The sequence below is a fragment of the Procambarus clarkii genome, chromosome 3 (genome assembly GCF_040958095.1).
Source record: "Procambarus clarkii isolate CNS0578487 chromosome 3, FALCON_Pclarkii_2.0, whole genome shotgun sequence".
NCBI lineage: Eukaryota > Metazoa > Arthropoda > Malacostraca > Decapoda > Cambaridae > Procambarus > Procambarus clarkii.
This window is the reverse complement of record NC_091152.1, coordinates 20,995,594-21,020,197: the sequence shown is the minus strand read 5'-3', so window position 1 is coordinate 21,020,197 and position 24,604 is coordinate 20,995,594. Positions and strand designations below refer to the sequence as shown.

General features: G+C 49.1%; 1 protein-coding gene across 1 annotated transcript in view; it reads right to left on the bottom strand.

The window, feature by feature from the left end:
- The window catches only part of LOC123747509 (protein wingless), a 38,042-nt gene extending 14,038 nt beyond the window's left edge, over nucleotides 1–24,004 (bottom strand). Inside the window, exons 1-2 of the mRNA XM_045729726.2 lie at nucleotides 23,873–24,004; nucleotides 22,299–22,438 (exon numbers count right to left, since the gene is read on the bottom strand). Of these exons, the coding sequence (XP_045585682.2) occupies nucleotides 22,299–22,358 (60 nt within the window). The 5' untranslated portion in view covers nucleotides 22,359–22,438; nucleotides 23,873–24,004. The remainder of the gene's footprint in view (nucleotides 1–22,298; nucleotides 22,439–23,872) is intronic.
- Between the last annotated feature and the right edge of the window lie 600 nt (nucleotides 24,005–24,604).

Genomic DNA, 24,604 nt, shown 5'->3' with positions numbered 1-24,604 from the left:
AATACCTAGCCACAAGCACATGTATCCAGAGGTATACATGCCGACAGGTTCATCTATCCATAAGTATACCTGCCCACAAGTATACGTAAAGCTGAAGGGCTAGCCTAGCGTTCTGATTGACATCTGATATACCTCGTCTGAACGAGGAGGTGCAGTTAGGTTAATTAGCCCCAGATAATACATCAGCTAATGTATTAGCTGATGTATTATCAGCTGTTCGTATGCAAGCTTCAATACACCCCTATAACTGTGTGACCGATAGGGATGTATGAGGTGTATAGTTACACATGGCAATACTAGGGGTGTATGGATAGGTTGGAATGTATATGGCTTTCATATCTATATGAGGATAGACATATAAGTAGGTCTGGAGTCCCAGCACATTTGCCAGTATGGCTGGACCCCAGGAGCTGAAGCTTTTAAGATTACTTAACCACTTTCTGAATAGGCGCTACTATCCCCTTTTCTCCTATTCTACCTATCAGGAGAAAATGCCTTACCACTGTCATCTTATAAATGAAATAACCATTCCTATCCGGCTGAACCAATTAAGCTATACTCCCCCTACTAAATAGGGGGGTTATATAGGTCCCCATTTCCCCTATTTCCCCTTACCTTTAGGGCGTCGCCCACCCTTCTGAAGTAGGGGAGTCTCCACCAACACGTCTTGACGGTACAGGAGCCAGACATACCGTGGCATTTACATTCTTTTCTCATGTTGTCCTTAACATGCTGTGGAAGAGAGAGCAGGAGTTAGTGGTCAGAGGCAGCAAGATAGGGAGTAGATGGTAGAGTGTAGAGGGGGAGGGGGTAGATTATGGGGGGAGAGGTGGTAGATTATGGGGAGAGGTGGTAGATTATGGGGAGGGGTCGTAGATTACGAGGAGAGGTGGTAGATTATGGGGCAGGAAAGGTGGTAGATTATGGGGGAGAGGTGAGGTGGTAGATTATGGGGGAGAGGTGGTAGATTATGGGGGAGAGGTGGTAGATTATGGGGGGAGAGGTGGTAGATTATGGGGGAGGGGTGGAAGATTATGGGGGAGAGGTGGTAGATTATGGGGAAGAAGAGGTGGTAGATTATGGGGAGAGGAGAGGTGGTAGATTATGGGGAGAGGTGGTAGATTATGGGGAAGCAGAGGTGGTAGATTATGGGGAGAGGAGAGGTGGTAGATTATGGGGGGTATGGAGGTGCTGGGGCATGGGGTGGGGGGGGGCTGGGGGGGGGGGTGATAGATAAATTACTTGGATATCTCAGGGAAATAAATTTGTTATGATGGAGGATTTTGTTGAATTTTGTGAATTAAGAAGTTAAGAAGAATTAACTTAAGAATTAAGAATTAAGAAGTTAAGAAGAATTAACTTAAGAATTAAGAATTAAGAAGTTATTAAGAGTTAAGACTACAATGTTTAGAAACACTTTACAATGTTTCATATATGTTGAATGATTACTTTACAGGGTGTGTGTGTGTTGTGTGTAGGCTGAGAGTTGCACTTATCGGGAGTGAGCTCCTGGTCCCCGCCTCTCGAACCATTAATGGCCTGGTGCATAGTTTGAGAACCAATTAGGTCTTACATGTACAGCTTTGAATGGAGATTAACCACAGTGCGTTCCACCTATTTACTTTTCTGAAGTTACAGCTCCGCTCCTGTGCCGGGTAAGTCCACTACGGGGTCACCATAGCCCGTGCTACTTGCCCCGCTCCTGTGCCAGGTAAGTCCACTACGGGGTCACCATAGCCCGTGCTACTTGCTCCGCTCCTGTGCCAGGTAAGTCCACTACGGGCTCACCATAGCCCGTGCTACTTGCCCCGCTCCTGTGCCAGGTAAGTCTACTACGGGCTCACCATAGCCCGTGCTACTTGCTCCGCTCCTGTGCCAGGTAAGTCCACTACGGGCTCACCATAGCCCGTGCTACTTGCCCCGCTCCTGTGCCGGGTAAGTCCACTACGGGCTCACCATAGCCCGTGCTACTTGCCCCGCTCCTGTGCCAGGTAAGTCCACTACGGGCTCACCATAGCCCGTGCTACTTGCCCCGCTCCTGTGCCAGGTAAGTCCACTACGGGCTCACCATAACCCGTGCTACTTGCCCCACTCCTGTGCCAGGTAAGTCCACTACGGGCTCACCATAGCCCGTGCTACTTGCACCGCTCCTGTGCCGGGTAAGTCCACTACGGGCTCACCATAGCCCGTGCTACTTGCCCCGCTCCTGTGCCAGGTAAGTCCACTACGGGCTCACCATAGCCCGTGCTACTTGGAACTTTTGGTTCCCAGTAGCTGAATCTTAAACAGAAACAATATACTCTCCTGACACTGAAAACAAAAATTAAACAGTTTCTGTGACACCTTTTGGGTACTTATAGTTCCCATCTAGTCCTGTGTTCTTGTGCTACCACTGCTAATTAGTCTTGCTTGCCTCCATTGTCTATTTTGATTGGGTTATTAATTTTGTATGTGGTGATCATGTCTCCTCTATTTATTCCAGCGAGGTTAGAATCCTTTAGTCTTTCCTCGATGCCTTGAAGCTAATGAATGCGTCGAAGCCTTGAAGCTGATGAATGCGTCGAAGCCTTGAAGCTGATGAATGCGTCGAAGCCTTGAAGCTAATGAATGCGTCGAAGCCTTGAACCTCATGAATGCGTCGAAGCCTTGAACCTAATTAATGCGTCGAAGCCTTGAACCTAATGAATGCGTCGAAGCCTTGAACCTAATGAATGCGTCGAAGCCTTGAACCTAATGAATGCGTCGAAGCCCTGAACCTAATGAATGTGTCGAAGCCTTGAACCTCATGAATGCGTCGAAGCCTTGAACCTAATTAATGCGTCGAAGCCTTGAACCTAATGAATGCGTCGAAGCCTTGAACCTAATGAATGCGTCGAAACCTTGAAGCTAATGAATGCGTCGAAGCCTTGAACCTAATGAATGCGTCGAAGCCTTGAACCTGATGAACGCGTCGAAGCCTTGAAGCTGAGAAATGTGTCGAAGGCTTGAACCTCATGAATGCGTCGAAGCCTTGAACCTAATGAATGCGTCGAAGCCTTGAACCTAATGAATGCGTTGAAGCCTTGAACCTAATGAATGCGTCGAAGTCTTGAACCTGATGAACGCGTCGAAGCCTTGAAGCTGAGAAATGCGTCGAAGGCTTGAACCTAATGAATGCGTCGAAGCCTTGAACCTATTGAATGCGTCGAAGTTTTGAACCTAATGAACGCGTCGAAGTCTTGAACCTAATTAATGCGTCGAAGCCTTGAACCTAATGAATGCGTCGAAGCCTTGAACCTAATGAATGCGTCGAAGCCTTGAACCTAATGAATACGTCGAAGCCTTGAACCTAATGAATACGTCGAAGCCTTGAACCTATTGAATACGTCGAAGCCTTGAACCTATTGAATGCGTCGAAGTTTTGAACCTAATGAACGCGTCGAAGTCTTGAACCTAATTAATGCGTCGAAGCCTTGAACCTAATGAATGCGTCGAAGCCTTGAACCTAATGAATACGTCGAAGCCTTGAACCTATTGAATGCGTCGAAGCCTTGAACCTAATGAATGCGTCGAAGCCTTGAACCTAATGAATGCGTCGAAGCCTTGAACCTAATGAATGCGTCGAAGCCTTGAACCTAATGAATGCGTCGAAGCTCTGAAGCCCTCCCACCTCACCTCCTACCTCCTCTCCCACCCACTTGAAGGAAAAAAAAAAAGAATCTTAGCAATAATTTAAGGAGTTTACGCATTGATGGAAGTGCTGGGCCGTGGTCCGAGGCCCGGCGCTAGTGGAATGCAGGCGAGAGGAATGCTTACAAACACTCGCTGCCTTGTGCGCCAGTGTGGAACGACCAGGGACCAGTACCCACCTAGTGGTGCCTGTGGGGGGGTTGAGCTCTGGCTCTTTGGTCCCGCCTCGCAACTGTGATGCGTAACGGAATGATCTTCATACCCAGGGGCATGAACACTAGGGGGCCGCTAGGGACCATCATGCAAACACCAGGGGGCAGCTAGGGACCATCATACCTACACCAGGGGCAGCTAGGGACCATCATACCTACACCAGGGGCAGCTAGGGACCATCATGCAAACACCAGGGGGCAGCTAGGGACCATCATGCAAACACCAGGGGGCAGCTAGGGACCATCATGCAAACACCAGGGGGCAGCTAGGGACCATCATGCAAACACCAGGGGGCAGCTAGGGACCATCATACCTACACCAGGGGGCAGCTAAGGACCATCACACCTACACCAGGGGGCAGCTAGGGACCACCAACACCTACACCAGGGGACCTTGAAGCAACATTTCTGGTTTTCTGTTTTTCAATAGAGCCGCCTGCCCCCCCTCCCCCCTTGCCCCCCTCCCCCAGCCCCCCCTCCCCTAACCTCCCCCCCCCCCCAGAATCCCAGAAGAGATCTCCCCCGTCTCCCCAAGGGGAGCCTCGGAGATGAAGATGCTGTGTTAGAGCAGCATCTCCCCTGTAACTCCCGTCCAGCGCCGTGGCTATCCTCTCCGTGTGTGTGATATCTCCATCAGCGATCTTCCTTATTGAAATCTTCCGACAGGAACGATTTGTGTGTGTGTGTGTGCGTGCGTGCGTGTGTGTGTGTGTGTGTGTGTGTGTGTGTGTGTGTGTGTGTGTGTGTGTGTGTGTGTGTGTGTGTGTGTGTGTGTGTGTGTGTGTGTGTGTGTGTGTGTGCGTGTGGCTGGTTGGCTGGAGTTCGCGTGCGAAGCGGGAGAGAGGTTCTCAATCACAGCTTCGAGACCCTTCGACCATTTCTCATCCATTGTGAGTTAGTGGTAGTTGATGATCTAGCTGATAGAAGACCTCTTAATGTTAAATGATGTCTTAAAATCCCCTCCGGAAGTGATAGACGATTGGGCAAATTGTCTAACTACCAGTTTACTGACGTTGATGAAAGGTGTGTGGACCCAACCCCCGGTTAAAACGACCCACATACACACACCTGACTCTAGCCAGGTGTGTGGTGTGAGGCTGTTGGGCCACACACCCGACTCCAGCCAGGTGTGTGGTGTGAGGCTGTTGGGCCCCACACCTGACTCCAGCCAGGTGTGTGGTGTGAGGCTGTTGGGCCCCACACCTGACTCCAGCCAGGTGTGTGGTATGAGGCTGTTGGGCCACACACCTGACTCCAGCCAGGTGTGTGGTATGAGGCTGTTGGGCCACACACCTGACTCCAGGCAGGTGTGTGGTGTGAGGCTGTTGGGCCCCACACCTGACTCCAGCCAGGTGTGTGGTGTGAGGCTGTTGGGCCACACACCTGACTCCAGCTTACACTTGAGTTCTGAATTAGTCTGTCTGTGTCTTACTGGGGCCTGGGGGTAGCAGGCGAGGGGTGTCTTAGGGAAGTTAAAGTGAAGAAAACCGGTTTTTAGAGTTTATTATTATTAAAAGTTTAAGATGGTGGTTATCAGAAGGGAGATCTTACAGGGGCCCTCAGGAGGGGGGGGGAGATCTTACAGGGGCCCTCAGGAGGGGGGGGAGATCTTACAGGGGCCCTCAGGAGGGGGGGGGAGATCTTACAGGGGCCCTCAGGAGGGGGGGGGAGATCTTACAGGGGCCCTCAGGAGGGGGGGGGAGATCTTACAGGGGCCCTCAGGAGGGGGGGGGGAGATCTTACAGGGGCCCTCAGGAGGGGGGGGAGATCTTACAGGGGCCCTCAGGAGGGGGGGGGAGATCTTACAGGGGCCCTCAGGAGGGGGGGGGAGATCTTACAGGGGCCCTCAGGAGGGGGGGGGGAGATCTTACAGGGGCCCTCAGGAGGGGGGGGGAGATCTTACAGGGGCCCTCAGGAGGGGGGGAGATCTTACAGGGGCCCTGAGGGTGGGGGGGGGAGATCTTACAGGGGCCCTCAGGAGGGGGGGGGAGATCTTACAGGGGCCCTCAGGGTGGGGGGGGAGATCTTACAGGGGCCCTCAGGGTGGGGGGGGGAGATCTTACAGGGGGCCCTCAGGAGGGGGGGGGGAGATCTTACAGGGGCCCTCAGGAGGGGGGGGAGATCTTACAGGGGCCCTCAGGAGGGGGGGGAGATCTTACAGGGGCCCTCAGGAGGGGGGGAGATCTTACAGGGGCCCTCAGGAGGGGGGGAGATCTTACAGGGGCCCTCAGGGTGGGGGGGGGGAGATCTTACAGGGGCCCTCAGGAGGGGGGGGGAGATCTTACAGGGGCCCTTAGGAGGGGGGGGAGATCTTACAGGGGCCCTCAGGGTGGGGGGGAGATCTTACAGGGGCCCTCAGGAGGGGGGGGGAGATCTTACAGGGGCCCTTAGGAGGGGGGGGGAGATCTTACAGGGGCCCTCAGGGTGGGGGGGGAGATCTTACAGGGGCCCTCAGGAGGGGGGGGAGATCTTACAGGGGCCCTCAGGGTGGGGGGGAGATCTTACAGGGGCCCTCAGGGTGGGGGGGGAGATCTTACAGGGGCCCTCAGGGTGGGGGGGGAGATCTTACAGGGGCCCTCAGGAGGGGGGGGGAGATCTTACAGGGGCCCTCAGGGTGGGGGGGGAGATCTTACAGGGGCCCTCAGGGTGGGGGGGAGATCTTACAGGGGCCCTCAGGGTGGGGGGGGGGAGATCTTACAGGGGCCCTCAGGGTGGGGGAGATCTTACAGGGGCCCTCAGGGTGGGGGAGATCTTACAGGGACCCTCAGGGGGGGAGATCTTACAGGGGCCCTCAGGGTGGGGGAGATCTTACAGGGGCCCTCAGGGGGGGGGAGATCTTACAGGGGCCCTAAGGGGGGGGAGATCTTACAGGGGCCCTCAGGAGGGGGGGAGATCTTACAGGGGCCCTCATGAGGGGGGGAGATCTTACAGGGGCCCTCAGGAGGGGGGGAGATTTTACAGGGGCCCTCAGGGTGGGGGGGGAGATCTTACAGGGGGCCCTCAGGGTGTGGGGAGATCTTACAGGGGCCCTCAGGGTGTGGGGAGATCTTACAGGGTCCCTCAGGGTTGGGGGGAGATCTTACAGGGGCCCTCAGGGTTGGGGGGAGATCTTACAGGGGCCCTCAGGGTGGGGGGAAGATCTTACAGGGGGCCCTCAGGGTGTGGGGGAGATCTTACAGGGCCCCTCAGGGTGGGGGAGAGATCTTACAGGGCCCCTCAGGGTGGGGGAGAGATCTTACAGGGGCCCTCAGGGGGGGTCGCCTCGGTGCGCATGCGCGGTAAGGTGCCCAATCGCCTTCGAATTTCGCCCCGGCCGGACCATCATATGGGAGTGAGAGAGTATTTTATCGATTATTTTCGGCCGTGTGAATGGCAGGGGTTGTGAGATAGGGGGGGGGGGGGTGGGGGAGGTGGGGGGGGGGTGGGGGAGGTGGGGGGGGGTGGGGGAGAGAGAGGGGGGGGCTCGTTCACCTGACACTTCCCACAAGTTATCGTCATTTGCCACATTGTTTCATTCTTTATCACGTCAGCCTTCACCTCGAACCAGGACCCATACTTTTTCCCCTGTCCTAGCTGCACAACGCAATATATATATATATATATATATATATATATATATATATATATATATATATATATATATATATATATATATATATATATATATATATATATCCCAACTTTGCGCAGGCAAACTCTCAAACGTGCGCGGATGTGCGCGGAGTGAAGCTGGGTCAGGGGAGATGTATAGTGAGTGGTTATGGTGAGAAGCGGTTGTTAAGGGCGGGATCTGGGAGTCTGAGAGTGAATGAAGTCATTGGGAAGCAGCCGTGGGACCCCCCCCCCCCCCCGCCCCCCTGGCCGGGGTCAAAGGTCAAGCCATACTGATAACAAATGACTCGTAATGTTCTGTTTGGGCGGAGAGCTGCGCCGCGCTCTCTCCTATCTTGGCTCGTGTGTATTGACCTATCGCTGGTTATCTATCATTGCTTACTGCTGGCGTGTGAGGTCTTGACGGCCCGCCTGCTGGACCTGTCAACCTCTTACGGTCAAGCTGAACTGTTATGTCGTTGGAATTCTTGGTCGAATCTGGCGTTTAATGTTGCGGATGGAGGTGGCTTCTGTAGCTTAATCTTCTATCAGCGTGGTCCACTTGTAAGGAGTGCTACTTGGGCTTATTCTGTGTGTGTGACTCATCTAGTTGTGTTTGCGGGGGGGTTGAGCTCTGGCTCTTTGGTCCCGCCTCTCAACCGTCAATCAACTGGTGTACAGGTTCCTGAGCCTATTGGGCTCTATCATATCTACACTTGAAACTGTGTATGGAGTCAGCCTCCACCACATCACTGCCTAATGCATGTGGTGAAGGCTGTCTCCATACACAGTTTCAGTTGTACTGTATATATGAAAGAGGCTACATAAAGTATACATTGGTAGAGGCTATACAACGTGTGTACTTAGGGTGTACTTAGGGAGTGTTGAGAGTGTATTAAACCCTTCTTCAACCAGGTACTCAAATACCAATACACTGTGGTCGCTCAGTCCTACTAGGGCCTCAAAGCCGATTTCCCTTATGTCGGAGTCGTTCAGAGTGAAGACCAGGTCGAGTCTCGCTGGTTCGTCATTGCCTCTCATCCTTGTGGGTTCTCCGACATGCTGACTTAGAAAGTTGCTTGTCGCCACCTCCAGTAGTTTAGCTCTCCACGTATCCTCGCCTCCATGCGGTTCCTTGTTCTCCCAGTCTATTCTTCCGTGGTTGAAGTCGCCCATGACTTCTCTTCTTACATAATATTTTTACGGCGAAATTCGAAATTTCAAATATAAACTGTATTTATGATATCCTTTTATGGATATCCTGTCCTGTATTTATGATATCCTTTTATGGATATCCTGTCCTGTATTTATGATATCCTTTTATGGATATCCTGTCCTGTATTTATGATATCCTGTCCTGTGTTTATGATATCCTTTTACAACTGCTAGGATTTTGACTAGGATATTTGGTTTATCCTCACCTTAGCACTGGGTCTTAGAACGTAATCACAAAGTTCATTTAAGTTTTGTTAATACTTCATGGGGTAACAATTGAGGTTTTTTCAAAAAACAGACTTTTGAAGCATTTTTTTGGTTTAGGGACATTTGTTGAAAATGCCAAATGAGACAGAAGTTTCGATGCGTTTATTACGAAGCTTAACAAGGTGATTACGTGTCAGGCATCGTTAAGCACTTGTTACTGTGGATTAATGACGCTTGTCGTTGTGTTTTTAATGGTTGGTGGTTTGGCGCATGCGCGAGAGACCTTAACTTATCGTCAAGTTCGGTAGGACATTGATGGTGTGCGCATGTGCGGTGAGGTCCTTATCACCCACACCATCACTACACATCACCAGCATCACCTATCACTATCACCAGCACCCATCATCACCCATCACCATCACTACTCATCACCATCATCACCTATCACTATCACCAGCGCCCATCATCACCCATCACCATCACTACTCATCACCATCACCACCTATCACTATCACCAGCGCCCATCACCACCCATCACAGGGCACAAGAGCCCACCACCACCCATCACCATCACTGTCATCACCAGTGCACCATCACTCACAATCACATGACAGCTTAAGTCAGACATCAGCTTTAGAATTCACAATTCTGGACCTCAAGTCGTCCACTGCATTGTTTACAAGGACTGCCTTAATATTCCGACCGGACCCCTGGCTCCGACCACCCCCTGGCCCCGACCACCCCCTGGCCCCGACCAGCCCCTGGCCCCGACCAGCCCCTGGCCCCGACCACCCCCTGGCCCCGACCACCCCCTGGCCCCGACCAGCCCCTGGCTCCGACCACCCCCTGGCCCCGACCACCCCCTGGCCCCGACCAGCCCCTGGCCCCGACCACCCCCTGGCCCCGACCACCCCCTGGCCCCGACCACCCCCTGGCCCCGACCACCCCCTGGCCCCGACCAGCCCCTGGCCCCGACCACCCCCTGGCCCCGACCAGCCCCTGGCCCCGACCAGCCCCTGGCCCCGACCACCCCCTGGCCCCGACCAGCCCCTGGCCCCGACCAGCCCCTGGCCCCGACCAGCCCCTGGCTCCGACCAGCCCCTGGCCCCGACCAGCCCCTGGCTCCGACTAGCCCCTGGCTCCGACCACCCCCTGGCCCCGACCAGCCCCTGGCCCCGACCACCCCCTGGCCCCGACCAGCCCCTGGCTCCGACCAGCCCCTGGCTCCGACCACCCCCTGGCCCCGACCAGCCCCTGGCCCCGACCAGCCCCTGGCCCCGACTAGCCCCTGGCCCCGACCAGCCCCTGGCCCCGACCAGCCCCTGGCCCCGACAAGCCCCTGGCCCCGACCATCCCCTGGCCCCGACCAACCCCTGGCCCCAACCAGCCCCTGGCCCCGACCAGCCCCTGGCCCCGACCAGCCCCTGGCCCCGACCAGCCCCTGGCCCCGACCAGTCCCTGGCCCCGACCAGCCCCTGGCCCCGACCAGCCCCTGGCCCCGACCAGCCCCTGGCCCCAACCAGCCCCTGGCCCCAACCAGCCCCTGGCCCCAACCAGCCCCTGGCCCCAACCAGCCCCTGGCCCTGACCAGCCCCTGGCCCCGACCAGCCCCTGGCCCCGACCAGCCCCTGGCCCCGACCAGCCCCTGGCCCCAACCAGCCCCTGGCCCCAACCAGCCCCTGGCCCCGACCAGCCCCTGGCCCTGACCAGCCCCTGGCCCCGACCAGCCCCTGGCTCTGACCAGCCCCTGGCCCCGACCAGCCCCTGGCCCCGACCACCCCCTGGCCCCGACCAGCCCCTGGCTGTCCCATACTGACTGACTTTCGCCCTCCTTGTGCTCAGGTATGATGAACTCTGTAACTACTATATGAGTACTGGAACACTTGATGATATATTGGACTTGTACCCAAGATTGACCATGTAATGTATATGTTATACAGTGTTTGTGATGTAACTATATAATCTGAGCTTGTGAAAGCATCTTAATTACCTTCAGTGGTTAAGTGGTTAATACCACACTTGTTTCTATAGCAGCTATCTTACCCTGTCAAAGAAGCAGAGTCATAAATATATATATATATATATATATATATATATATATATATATATATATATATATATATATATATATATATATATACATATGTCGTACCTAGTAGCCAGAACGCACTTCTCAGCCTATTATGCAAGGCCCGATTTGCCTAATAAGCCAAATTTTCCTGAATTAATATATTTTCTCTATTTTTTTCTTATGAAATGATAAAGCTACCCATTTCATTATGTATGACGTCAATTGCTTTTTATTGGAGTTAAAATTAACGTAGATATATGACCGAACCTAACCAACCCTACCTAACCTAACCTAACCTATCTTTATAGGTTAGGTTAGGTTAGGTAGCCGAAAAAGTTAGGTTAGGTTAGGTTAGGTAGGTTAGGTAGTCGAAGAAACGTTAATTCATGAAAACTTGGCTTATTAGGCAAATCGGGCCTTGCATAGTAGGCCGAAAAGTGCGTTCTGGCTACTAGGTACGACATATATATATATATATATATATATATATATATATATATATATATATATATATATATATATATATATATATATATATATATATATATATATATATATATATATATATATGCGAACAAGCCTGAATGGTCCCCAGGACAATATGCAACTGAAAACTCACACCCCAGAAGTGACTCGAACCCATACTCCCAGGAGCCACGCAACTGGTATGTACAAGACGCCTTAATCCACTTGACCATCACGACCGGACAAAATGAGGTGATAGCCGAGGCTATTTGAACCACCCCACCGCCGGCACTCGGATAGTAATCTTGGGCATAGCATTTTACCAAATCACCTCATTCTTTGGGGCACACGTGAGGAACACAAATGCGAACAAATCACCTCAAAGAATGAGGTGATTTGGTAAAATGCTATGCCCAAGATTACTATCCGAGTGCCGGCGGTGGGGTGGTTCAAATAGCCTCGGCTATCACCTCATTTTGTCCGGTCGTGATGGTCAAGTGGATTAAGGCGTCTTGTACATACCAGTTGCGTGGCTCCTGGGAGTATGGGTTCGAGTCACTTCTGGGGTGTGAGTTTTCAGTTATATATATATATATATATATATATATATATATATATATATATATATATATATATATATATATATATATATATATATATATATATATATGCGGAAAATCCGCATAAAATGATCAGTGTTTTGTGATCGTCAATTGCATATATATATATATATATATATATATATATATATATATATATATATATATATATATATATATATATATATATAAAATCACTGAACATGTCTAACAGATCTCTAGAACCCTGTCCATGGAGGACAGAATAAAATGTATATATGCTGGTTAGCAGTGTAAATGTCTGGCCACGTCTGTGGTAGAAACAAATACAAAAAAAAAAAACTGTCCTACAACAGGCCCTCCCCCCCCCCCTCACTATGCACTAGTCAGGCCCCTCACATTCTTATTATCTGCTGCTTCTTGTGTGTAAAAACATAATTATATACACCAGTATACACTGAATACACTCCGGGATCACCATAGCCCGTGCTGCTTGGAACTTTTTGTTCCAGGTAGCGAATCTTAAACAACAACAACAACAACACTGAATACAACATACAACTCACGAAGCAAACTCTCATCACTTATTCCCCACAACATGACTTTGATGTATTATACAAATAAATCAAGAACATACAGTAGGGAACTACAGCAGTATAGAGTTATTGAGCCCCCCCCCCCCCGTCACATAGGGGTTATTACAGTGTTGTTACAAGGTCATATTATGAGTATAACACGAATATAATTGATGTATTATAGAGGACAGGTTCAGCATGTCACTACAACAGTTCAGGAATGGAACATTCTACTCTATAATGTTCAGAAAAGTGTATGTTTTTCGACGTGTTCACATATTGAAAGTTCAGAACCTTGTGTCACAAGTTGGTATAGATGTAATTCTTAACTGTAGAAATACATAGCTATCTTGAGGTTATCTTGAGATGATTTCGGGGCTTTTAGTGTCCCCGCGGCCCGGTCCTCGACCAGGCCTCCACCCCCAGGAAGCAGCCCGTGATAGCTGACTAACACCCAGGTACATATTTTACTGCTAGGTAACAGGGGCATAGGGTGAAAGAAACTCTGCCCATTGTTTCTCGCCGGCGCTTGGGATCGAACCCGAGACCACAGGATCACAAGTCCAGCGTGCTGTCCGCTCGGCCGACCGGCTCTGGCGGTCTAGCTAATGTAACACGGGTTCTGGTTCCTCTCTCTTTACTTCCTTCTTTCTACTCCCTCTACCCGTATTCTTACTTATTATTCTCTACCAAGGGACTCCAAAACTTTTAACAAAGCCAACTCCACGCCACGTGGTCCTAAGACGATTGACCGACTTAGGATTCTACACCCAGTATGACGTGACCTAAGCTCTGAACAAAACCCTAGAGTCACCTCTGCTGCCACCACCAGACCAGTAACACAGAGCAATGATCGAGGTCTGGATCGATCACGCTAATTAATCAACCTAGGGGCTTGATCCCCACTATAAACGATGACCTTGAGTGTGGAATAAATTACACGGTAATGATAATTCCGATTCGATGTTAGAATCGGCGCCCAATGCAACTCTGCCTCGTGTGGACCACGTGACCAGGACAAGTTTACACATAAAACACATGGAAATAATGAAATGCAAAATATTAACAAATTTAATTTATTAAAAGAAAACTAAAACAAAATCTAAATGTGTTCACTCCCTATCACTTTAACACTCCCTACTTGACCTGAGTGGCAAATGAGAAGACTATTTCTATACATAACCATAGCAACTATACCTCTATGTTTCCCAGCTCTCGGTGTTGGGGCTGGTCTTGGGGAGAGGTAAGATGGTTGACCTCTCCCAGCTGCTCGGCAGATCACACTGATCTCCTCCTTGTCTGGTCTACCCCAGACAAGAGTATTGTATCCTTCCGCCTAGTCAAAGTTCTACCCAGTTACTAGCAAGGTTTAAGTTATAACAATTATCCTCTGTTTATACTGAATTGATCCAGACTGGTTGAATTATTTTACTTTAATTAGATTACACAAACATCTAACGGCAGAGCTGTTCCCGATCACAAAAATGGTTATTAAAACTTTGAGAAATAGTAGACCTGTCAACCCCTGATGACCTATGACCGCCGGTCACTCCGCTTTAAAAGTTAGATCTGATTCGTGACGTCACTGATGGTGACTTAAACTCAATAATTAGAATACTCTTGATATTGTATCCAGTACTATTATACAATACAATTTTAATGCAAAATGAATAAAGGCTAATTTTCTCTAAATTACTGAATACTATAGGATGATTCATTATACGCAGCTATGAACAAAGCGTCGGTTATTTCCACCGCGAATTCCCCTGGGGGTCAGGTCACCATGCGGCTCAGCTTCCCATTCTCTTTTGTCGATAAACCACTCTGGATAATTCTTACAATAGCCTAGTTTGTTACACTAAGACCAAAAGAATATATTTTAGGTATATTATATACCTTAATAAGTTCAGTGAGTTCAATGTTGAAGTTATAATCAGGTGTCATTTTCAGTAATCAATCAGAAGCAGAGTTTGTTTCCAGCAGAATCTGAGTTCGAGCCCCCAATATCTTGCGCCAGCAGAGTGAACTACGGCCTCAAACAAGTCGACAGAGTTCACAAAGTTCAACAGCTCGGTTCAGAGGATTTAGGAGCCAGGACCTACGAAATCCCACAAGAGGAAGAGCCTCTTGTGGGACTTTATAACCTTTGTGGGACTTTATAACCTTTGTGGGACTTTATAACCTTTGTGGGACTTTATAACCTTTGTGGGACTTTATAACCTTTGTGGGACTTTATAACCTTTGTGGGACTTTATAACCTTTGTGGGACTTTATAACCTTTGTGGGACTTTATAACCTTTGTGGGACTTTATAACCTTTGTGGGACTTTATAACCTTTGTGGGACTTTATAACCCTTGGAACTGGCGGCCCGACAGAGGAAGCGATTCAATCTTCCAAATTGCGGGTAGAATGATTGTGGGTTCGAGGCGTCGGGTTGTGGTTCGAGGGTCCCAGATGAGGGCCTGATAGAGCCTACGGAAGCTGTTAAGACAAGCCAATGACCAGTTAACCTGCGCATCGGGTCGTTACGGCTGTTAGGTGATGACCTTAAATGTGTGTTTGTCGTCTTCCAAGACGAAATGATTTGACCAATCAGTAACCGGGGATTGGACGAGGGCTTAGCAGCCGATGATGAGTCACTATATGGGGTGTAGTGTCGGTGGTGTCACAATATATGAACAATGAACAACGAAATTATGAACAGAAATTGAAGAAATTTAGATCCAGGCCTGGGGTAAATACTGGTTCAAAAATTAGATTTTTAAATCTATGGAACAAATTAACGGGGGATCATTATTGACGTAGAAGCACTCGATTGTTTCAAGCGTAGGTTAGACATGTATATATGAATGTTTGGATGGATATAAATAGGAGCTGAATCGTATGTGCCAACAGGGCTTCAGTAATTTGTACTGTTTTTATAGCGGTCTTAACAAGCACTCTAAGTTCATCTTCTCTATTGTGGTGTAGTGACTGGTAGTGTAGTGACTGGTAGTGGTGGTGGTGGAACTGGTAGTGTAGTGACTGGTAGTGGTGGTGGAGGTACTGGTAGTGTAGTGACTGGTAGTGGTGGTGGTGGAACTGGTAGTGTAGTGACTGGTAGTGGTGGTGGTGGAACTGGTAGTGTAGTGACTGGTAGTGGTGGTGGAACTGGTAGTGTAGTGACTGATAGTTGTGGTGGAGGAACTGGTAGTGTAGTGACTGGTAGTGGTGGTGGTGGAACTGGTAGTGTAGTGACTGGTAGTGGTGGTGGTGGAACTGGTAGTGTAGTGACTGGTAGTGGTGGTGGAGGAACTGGTAGTGTAGTGACTGGTAGTGGTGGTGGTGGAACTGGTAGTGTAGTGACTGGTAGTTGTGGTGAAGGAACTGGTAGTGTAGTGACTGGTAGTTGTGGTGAAGGAACTGGTAGTGTAGTGACTGGTAGTTGTGGTGGAGGAACTGGTAGTGTAGTGACTGGTAGTTGTGGTGGAGGTACTGGTAGTGTAGTGACTGGTAGTGGTGGTGGAGGTACTGGTAGTGTAGTGACTGGTAGTGGTGGTGGAGGAACAAGCAGTGTAGTGACTGGTAGTTGTGGTGGAGGAACTGGTAGTGTAGTGACTGGTAGTTGTGGTGGAGGTACTGGTAGTGTAGTGACTGGTAGTGGTGGTGGTGGAACAAGCAGTGTAGTGACTGGTGGTGGTGGTGAAGGAACTGGTAGTGTAGTGACTGGTAGTGGTGGTGGAACTGGTAGTGTAGTGACTGGTAGTGGTGGTGAAGGAACTGGTAGTGTAGTGACTGGTAGTGGTGGTGGAGGAACAAGCAGTGTAGTGACTGGTAGTTGTGGTGGAGGAACTGGTAGTGTAGTGACTGGTAGTGGAGGAGGAACTGGTAGTGTAGTGACTGGTAGTTGTGGTGGAGGAACTGGTAGTGTAGTGACTGGTAGTGGAGGAGGAACTGGTAGTGTAGAGACTGGTAGTGGTGGAGGAACTGGTAGTGTAGTGACTGGTAGTGGTGGTGGAACTGGTAGTGTAGTGACTGGTAGTGGTGGAGGAACTGGTAGTGTAGTGACTGGTAGTTGTGGTGGAGGAACTGGTAGTGTAGTGACTGGTAGTTGTGGTGGAGGAACAAGCAGTGTAGTGACTGGTGGTGGTGGTGGAGGAACTGGTAGTGTAGTGACTGGTAGTGGTGGTGGAGGAACAAGCAGTGTAGTGACTGGTAGTTGTGGTGGATGAACTGGTAGTGTAGTGACTGGTAGTGGAGGAGGAACTGGTAGTGTAGAGACTGGTAGTGGTGGAGGAACTGGTAGTGTAGTGACTGGTAGTGGTGGTGGAACTGGTAGTGTAGAGACTGATAGTTGTGGTGGAGGAACTGGTAGTGTAGTGACTGGTAGTGGTGGTGGAACTGGTAGTGTAGTGACTGGTAGTGGTGGTGGAGGAACTGGTAGTGTAGTGACTGGTAGTGGAGGAGGAACTGGTAGTGTAGAGACTGGTAGTTGTGGTGGAGGAACTGGTAGTGTAGTGACTGGTAGTGGTGGTGGAACTGGTAGTGTAGAGACTGATAGTTGTGGTGGAGGAACTGGTAGTGTAGTGACTGGTAGTGGTGGTGGAGGAACTGGTAGTGTAGAGACTGATAGTTGTGGTGGAGGAACTGGTAGTGTAGTGACTGGTAGTGGTGGTGGAGGAACTGGTAGTGTAGAGACTGATAGTTGTGGTGGAGGAACTGGTAGTGTAGTGACTGGTAGTGGTGGTGGAGGAACTGGTAGTGTAGTGACTGGTAGTGGTGGAGGAACTGGTAGTGTAGTGACTGGTAGTGGTGGAGGAACTGGTAGTGTAGTGACTGGTAGTTGTAGTGGAGGAACTGGTAGTGTAGTGATTGGTAGTGGTGGTGGAGGAACAAGCAGTGTAGTGACTGGTAGTTGTGGTGGAGGAACTGGTAGTGTAGTGACTGGTAGTTGTGGTTTAGGACCGGTCAATGGTTTATGGAGGGTAGTGTGGGCCCCTCCAGTAATTAGGTTACCTGACCCCAACTCCGAACACCTTTTGTAGCCTCTTCAGGTGGAGGCCAGGTGAGAGGAGACCCTTTTCTCCTCTTAATTGGAAGTTAAAGGAAGAGTAGTTATGGTTAATTAAGATCACTTAGTGCAGGTAACAATTATGTTCTTAAGACGAGCGGGTGTAATTTCTCCCTTTCGTCAGTACAAGTGCACTTTAGGGATACACATCTTCCCTCTTTCTTGTCTGGGAGAGAGTGAGTGAGAAGAGGGAGAGGGAGTGAGAAGAGGGAGTGAGGAGAGGGAGAGGGAGTGAGAAGAGGGAGAGAGAGTGAGAAGAGGGAGAGGGAGTGAGAAGAGGGAGTGAGGAGAAGGAGAGGGAGTGAGAAGAGGGAGAGAGAGTGAGAAGAGGGAGAGAGAGTGAGAAGAGGGAGAGGGAGTGAGAAGAGGGAGAGGGAGTGAGAAGAGGGAGAGGGAGTGAGAGAGAGAGAGAGAGAGAGAGAGAGAGAGAGAGAGAGAGAGAGAGAGAGAGAGAGAGAGAGAGAGAGAGAGAGAGAGAGAGAGAGAAGGAAAGGAATTTAATGACGTTCAGGTCTGTAACGTTCAGGGCTGTAACGTTCAGGTCTGTAACGTTCAGGGCTGTAACGTTCAGGTCCGTAACGTTCAGGGCTGTAACGTTCAGGGCTGTAACGTTCAGGTCCGTAACGTTCAGGGCTGTAACGTTCAGGTCTGTAACGTTCAGGGCTGTAACGTTCAGGTCTGTAACGTTCAGGGCTGTAACGTTCAGGTCCGTAACGTTCAGGGCTGTAACGTTCAGGGCTGTAACGTTCAGGTCCGTAACGTTCAGGGCTGTAACGTTCAGGTCTATAACGTTCAGGTCTGTAACGACCAGAGCTGTAACGTTCAGGTCTGTAACATTCAGGGCTGTAACGTTCAGGTCTGTAACGTTCAGGTCTGTAACATTCAGGGCTGTAACATTCAGGTCTGTAACGTTCAGGTCTGTAACGACCAGAGCTGTAACGTTCAGGGCTGTAACGTTCAGGTCTGTAACGTTCAGGTCTGTAACGTCCAGAGCTGCAACGTTCAGGTCTGTAACGCCCAGAGCTGCAACGTTCAGGTCTGTAACGACCAGAGCTGCAACGTTCAGGTCCGTAACGTTCAGGTCCGTAACGCCCAGAGCTGTAACGACCAGAGCTGTAACGACCAGAGCTGTAACGACCAGAGCTGTAACGACCAGAGCTGTAACGACCAGAGCTGTAACGACCAGAGCTGTAACGCCCAGAGCTGTAACGACCAGAGCTGTAACGACCAGAGCTGTAACGACCAGAGCTGTAACGCCCAGAGCTGTAACGACCAGAGCTGTAACGACCAGAGCTGTAACGACCAGAGCTGTAACGCCCAGAGCCTACAGTTATACAAACATATTCATTGAGGTTCAAACTATCAAAGAACACTCACGCTAAACCTTGCGAAAACCTCACAGAAATCTATTTATATAAAATATGTGAGAACGTGATCTTCGTGGGAATATATGTATATTCAATATATTGTATGATGTATTGATTGTATTGATCATGGTCCTGTATGATACAACACCTCGTGGGATCATGTTTACTGATCCTGTGATTAGATTTAGAAAACAGTTAGTGTGTTTTCAAATGTGCAAATATTAAATTTTTTAATTTTTGAATTGGGTGTCTAATTTTGAATTCCGATATTGTGACATACTCTATAGTGTATATTTTTGTTCTAAATGAACATTTGAAGTGCAGAACACATTTACAAGAGGTGAAGGGGAGGTTATCTTGAGGTTATCTTGAGATGATTTCGGGGCTTTTAGTGTCCCCGCGGCCCGGTCCTCGACCAGGCCTCCACCCCCAGGAAGCAGCCCGTGACAGCTGACTAACACCCAGGTACCTATTTTACTGCTAGGTAACAGGGGCATTCAGGGTGAAAGAAACTTTGCCCATTTGTTTCTGCCTCGTGCGGGAATCGAACCCGCGCCACGGAATTACGAGTCCTGCGCGCTATCCACCAGGCTACGAGGGGAGGAGGATATCAGAATCCTGTTCTCACATACGTGTGTTTAATGATGTAATTGTTAGTTTGATAACGGGTCTCTCGCTATCATAACGATCCACAGCAATTTCGGTCATATCTGAGCGATCGTTTTGAACGAGAGCTTTCGGTGTCGTCCGTCAGGGGAGATGGTCGGCCGAGCGGACAGCACACTGGAATTGTGATCCTGTGGTCCTGGGTTCGATCCCAGGCGCCGGCGAGAAACAATGGGCAGAGTTTCTTTCACCCTATGCCCCTGTTACCTAGCAGTAAAATAGGTACATGGGTGTTAGTCAGCAGTCACGGGCTGCTTCCTGGGGGTGGAGGCCTGGTCGTGGACCGGGCCCCGGGGACACTAAAAAGCCCCGAAATCATCTCAAGATAACCTCAAGATCTCAAGATAAGGGGTCCAGTTCCATCACCCGGGTGGTTCCCAGACTGCTGCTGCTGCGGTTCAGTAATTACTGGGTTACGAAAGGCTCGTTTAATAGTCCACGACATTTATATTGTTAGTTTAACCGTATGTAGAGTTGCTCTCAACCTCTCCCTCTTGTGGGTAGCGGAGGTGGGTGTTATCCTGGGGCCAGATTCACGAAAGCAGTTACGCGAGCACTTACGAACGTGTACACATCTTTCCTCAATCTTTGACGGCTTTGGTTACATTTATTAAACAGTTTACAAGCATGAAAACTTGCCAATCAACTGTTGTTATTGTTATAAACAGCCTCCTGGTGCTTCCGAGCTCATTAACTGTTTAATAATTGTAAACAAACCCGCCAAAGATTGAGAAAAGATGGACAGGTTCGTAAGTGCTTGCGTAACTGCTTTCGTGAATCTGGCCCCTGGCCTGTAGTTGTGTCTGGTAGGTGGGTAGGTGGGTAGGTGGGTAGGTGGGTAGATGGGTAGGTGGGTAGGTGGGTAGGTGGGTAGATGGGTAGATGGGCAAGCAGTATAAGATAGAATCACTCTACCAGGCAACTGGTAGGGGGGGGGCTCAGTTAGAGAAAAAGATTCTCTACTCCCTAACAAGTCTTTTATCTCAAACTCTCTAATTTCATGAAGACGATTGGAGATGTTGACATCTACATCTTCACTACTTGTTCTCTCTCTCCCCCCCCCCCTCTCTCTCTCTCTCTCTCTCTCTCTATGACTGGTTTCTGCAGTTTGATTTCCATAGATTTTTATTTCCTTCGTGTATCGGGATGCTACTTAATTATGGTTTCTTAACCTCGTAACCAATGGTTCTGGAGGAACAGGAGAGACACTAATGGTTACATTTACATTGTCTGAATATTTTTTGAGTCTGATATCCAATACCATTGATTTTTTTCAATGTCATTGAGCTTGTGCAAGTGGTGGTTTGTGAACACCATTGTTTCAGGTGTAGAGATATTGCTAACTAGCTCATGGAACACGCAGGTGAGTAGAAAACTGCAGCTGCTGGGGGGTAGATAGTGTGTAGATTATTGACGTCCAGGATTTCAGATTACAGTAGAATTCCGCCATCCGCTAAATCCGCTGTCATATGACAAGGTGTTTAGGGAGATGATAACAGTCACTGAGGACAGGGCTACACCCCAGAAGTGTTATCTTGAGGTTATCTTGAGATGATTTCGGGGCTTTAGTGTCCCCGCGGCCCGGTCTTCAACCAGGCCTCCACCCCCAGGAAGCAGCCCGTGACAGCTGACTAACACCCAGGTACCTATTTTACTGCTAGGTAACAGGGGTATAGGGTGAAAGAAACTCTGCCCATTGTTTCTCGCCGGCGCCTGGGATCGAACCCAGGACCACAGGATCACGAGTCTAGTGTGCTGTCCGCTCGGCCGACCGGCTCCCTAAAGAGAGCCGGTCGCTAGAGATCCACAGCCTTTCTTAACTCTTGTATCTTAGAGTGTAATCAGATATCTCTTTGTACAAGATATCATACGGCTGATGATAGCTGAAGACGCACATTTAGCAGCTATACACATCTCTTCGCTAAGGCGAAGGAGACAGCACTAAGCTATTCCGACTTAATAACACTTGCAAGGGGTCAGGATTAGGATTTGGGATGGGACGGGGGGAAAGGAATGGTGTCCCAACCACTTATAGACGATCGGGGGGATTGAACCCGGACCTGCATGAAGCGAGGCCGTCGCTCTACCGGCAGAGCACACCCCAACCCGTCCTCCTAATAGAACGTACAATATTTTGACGTATACTCCACACAAGGCCAAAAAACATCTCGCTTGAAAATGGCAGCGGCTCGCCAAATTAACACACTGTCCCGTTCTCTGTTTTAGGTCCTCTGGTAGGTTAATGGGACCTTTTTAGTAAGACATTTTTTTGACGTTGTGGTTCCTTAGGAGGCTGATGTGGGAGCTGTATTCTCCCGTGTATACCTCAGCCCAGCTGTATTTTGTAATGGTAAGCTGTATTTATTATGGTAAATTGTATTAAAATGGTTGTATTTTCAACCACTTATAGACGGTCGGGGGATTGAACGCCGACCTGCATGAAGCTAGACCGCCACGTTCTACCGTCCATCCAGATGGCATAGCCCTCAAAGACAAGGCTCAACCCTGCAGAACTCCTCTCAAGGGGAGTACACACACACACACACAGAACACATAGGGCCTCAAGTATGTTTAACGAGATAAGCAATAAATACATCTCAAAGGGATAGAGTAGCTTAGGCTAGGACTCACCAGTCTACCGACTTCGTTGTTGTGAAGATCGATGGGGAAGCGAGGGTCCCTACCCTTCATGCCAGCGTCGACGAAGAGCCTTGCGAACTTGTTCCCGAAGTCGATGTTGTCGGAGCAGCCGCCCCACTCCCAGTCGAGTCCTAGAGGGCGGTGGAGAGTCAAGCAGGCAGCGTTATCAGACAGCCAGGGACATATCGATCAGCTGAAGCAGCTTTGCCAGAAGTACAGGGTATTGGAGAGCGAGATAGAGGATTGAATGGAGGTAAAGGAGGATTAGAGAGTGATATAGGGGGATTGGACAGAAGGATATGGGATTGGAGAGCAAGATAGGGGACTACAAAGAGAGAATAGTATGTTGAAACAGAGATCGGGGATTCATTCAAGAGAGGGAGATAGGTGATTGGTCATAGGTATAAGGATTGGAGAGAGAGAGAGAGAGAGAGAGAGAGAGAGAGAGAGAGAGAGAGAGAGAGAGAGAGAGAGAGAGAGAGAGAGAGAGAGAGAGAGAGAGAGAGAGAGAGAGAGAGAGAGAGAGAGAGAGAGAGAGAGAGACAGACAGACAGACAGACAGACAGACAACATTACAAACCTAAATAGCAATATACCATATAAAACATACTGCAATAAGAAGCCAATAACTGACCATTAAACATATCACAACATCAACAAACAGAAAATAAAACCCAATTGGATATAAATCAACCTATTGCAAATCTCGTATGTGTGTGTATATGTGTGTATGTGTGTGTATATGTGTGTATGTGTGTGTGTATGTGTGTGTATATATGTGTATGTGTGTGTATATGTGTGTATGTGTGTGTATATGTGTGTATGTGTGTATATGTGTGTATGTGTGTGTATATGTGTGTATGTGTGTGTGTATGTGTGTGTATATATGTGTATGTGTGTGTATATGTGTGTATGTGTGTGTATATGTGTGTATGTGTGTGTGTATGTGTGTGTATATATGTGTATGTGTGTGTATATGTGTGTATGTGTGTGTATATGTGTGTATGTGTGTATATGTGTGTATGTGTGTGTATATGTGTGTATGTGTGTGTATATGTGTGTGTGTGTGTGTATATATGTGTGTGTGTGTGTATATGTGTGTATGTGTGTGTATATGTGTGTATGTGTGTGTATATGTGTGTATGTATGTGTATATGTGTGTATGTGTGTGTATATGTGTGTATGTGTGTGTATATGTGTGTATGTGTGTGTATATGTGTGTATGTGTGTATATGTGTGTATGTGTGTGTATATGTGTGTATGTGTGTGTATATGTGTGTATGTGTGTGTATATGTGTGTATGTGTGTGTATATGTGTGTATGTGTGTGTATATGTGTGTATGTGTGTGTATATGTGTGTATGTGTGTATATGTGTGTATGTGTGTGTATATGTGTGTATGTGTGTGTATATGTGTGTATGTGTGTGTATATGTGTGTATGTGTGTGTATATGTGTGTATGTGTGTGTATATGTGTGTATGTGTGTGTATATGTGTGTATGTGTGTGTATATGTGTGTATGTGTGTGTATATGTGTGTGTTTACAGCAAGACTTCGAAGACTTACCTGACGGTCCCTTGGCGCGGTAATCACAGTTGCAGGAATCAATGGTGCCCTCAGTACATGCTCGGGTCACGGTGTGGGTCACCGCAGCTGAGGTCAGGGCATACAGGAACGCCACCTCCCGACAAGCTGTAGAGGAAGACGAAAGGTTACAGGTCAGCTACGGGATCGAGGGCCGCTGATACATGTATTACTCCCGTTTTGGGCGTGACTAAGATTTGTCGAAACCTGTCCATCTTTCCACAGTTATGGCGACTTTGTTTGTTATATGAGAGTAAGGTGCTGGAATGATGCCTTATAGAATGCATCCAGTGAGGTAGTTGTCAAGTGAGGCATTGTTGATCAAAATGGCATACGGGATTTGAATTTACTGCATGTCAACTCAGTCTAAAGTTATCTACCATGGGCCGATTCATCCCAGGGTAATGTACCATGGGCTGACTCATCCCAGGGTAATCTACCATGGGCTGACTCCTCCCAGGGTAATCTACCATGGGCTGACTCCTCCCAGGGTAATGTACCATGGGCTGACTCATCCCAGGGTAATCTACCATGGGCTGACTCCTCCCAGGGTAATCTACCATGGGCTGACTCCTCCCAGGGTAATCTACCATGGCCCGACTCACCCCCAGGGTAATCTACCATGGGCTGACTCATCCCAGGGTAATCTACCATGGGCTGACTCCTCCCAGGGTAATCTACCATGGGCTGACTCCTCCCAGGGTAATCTACCAT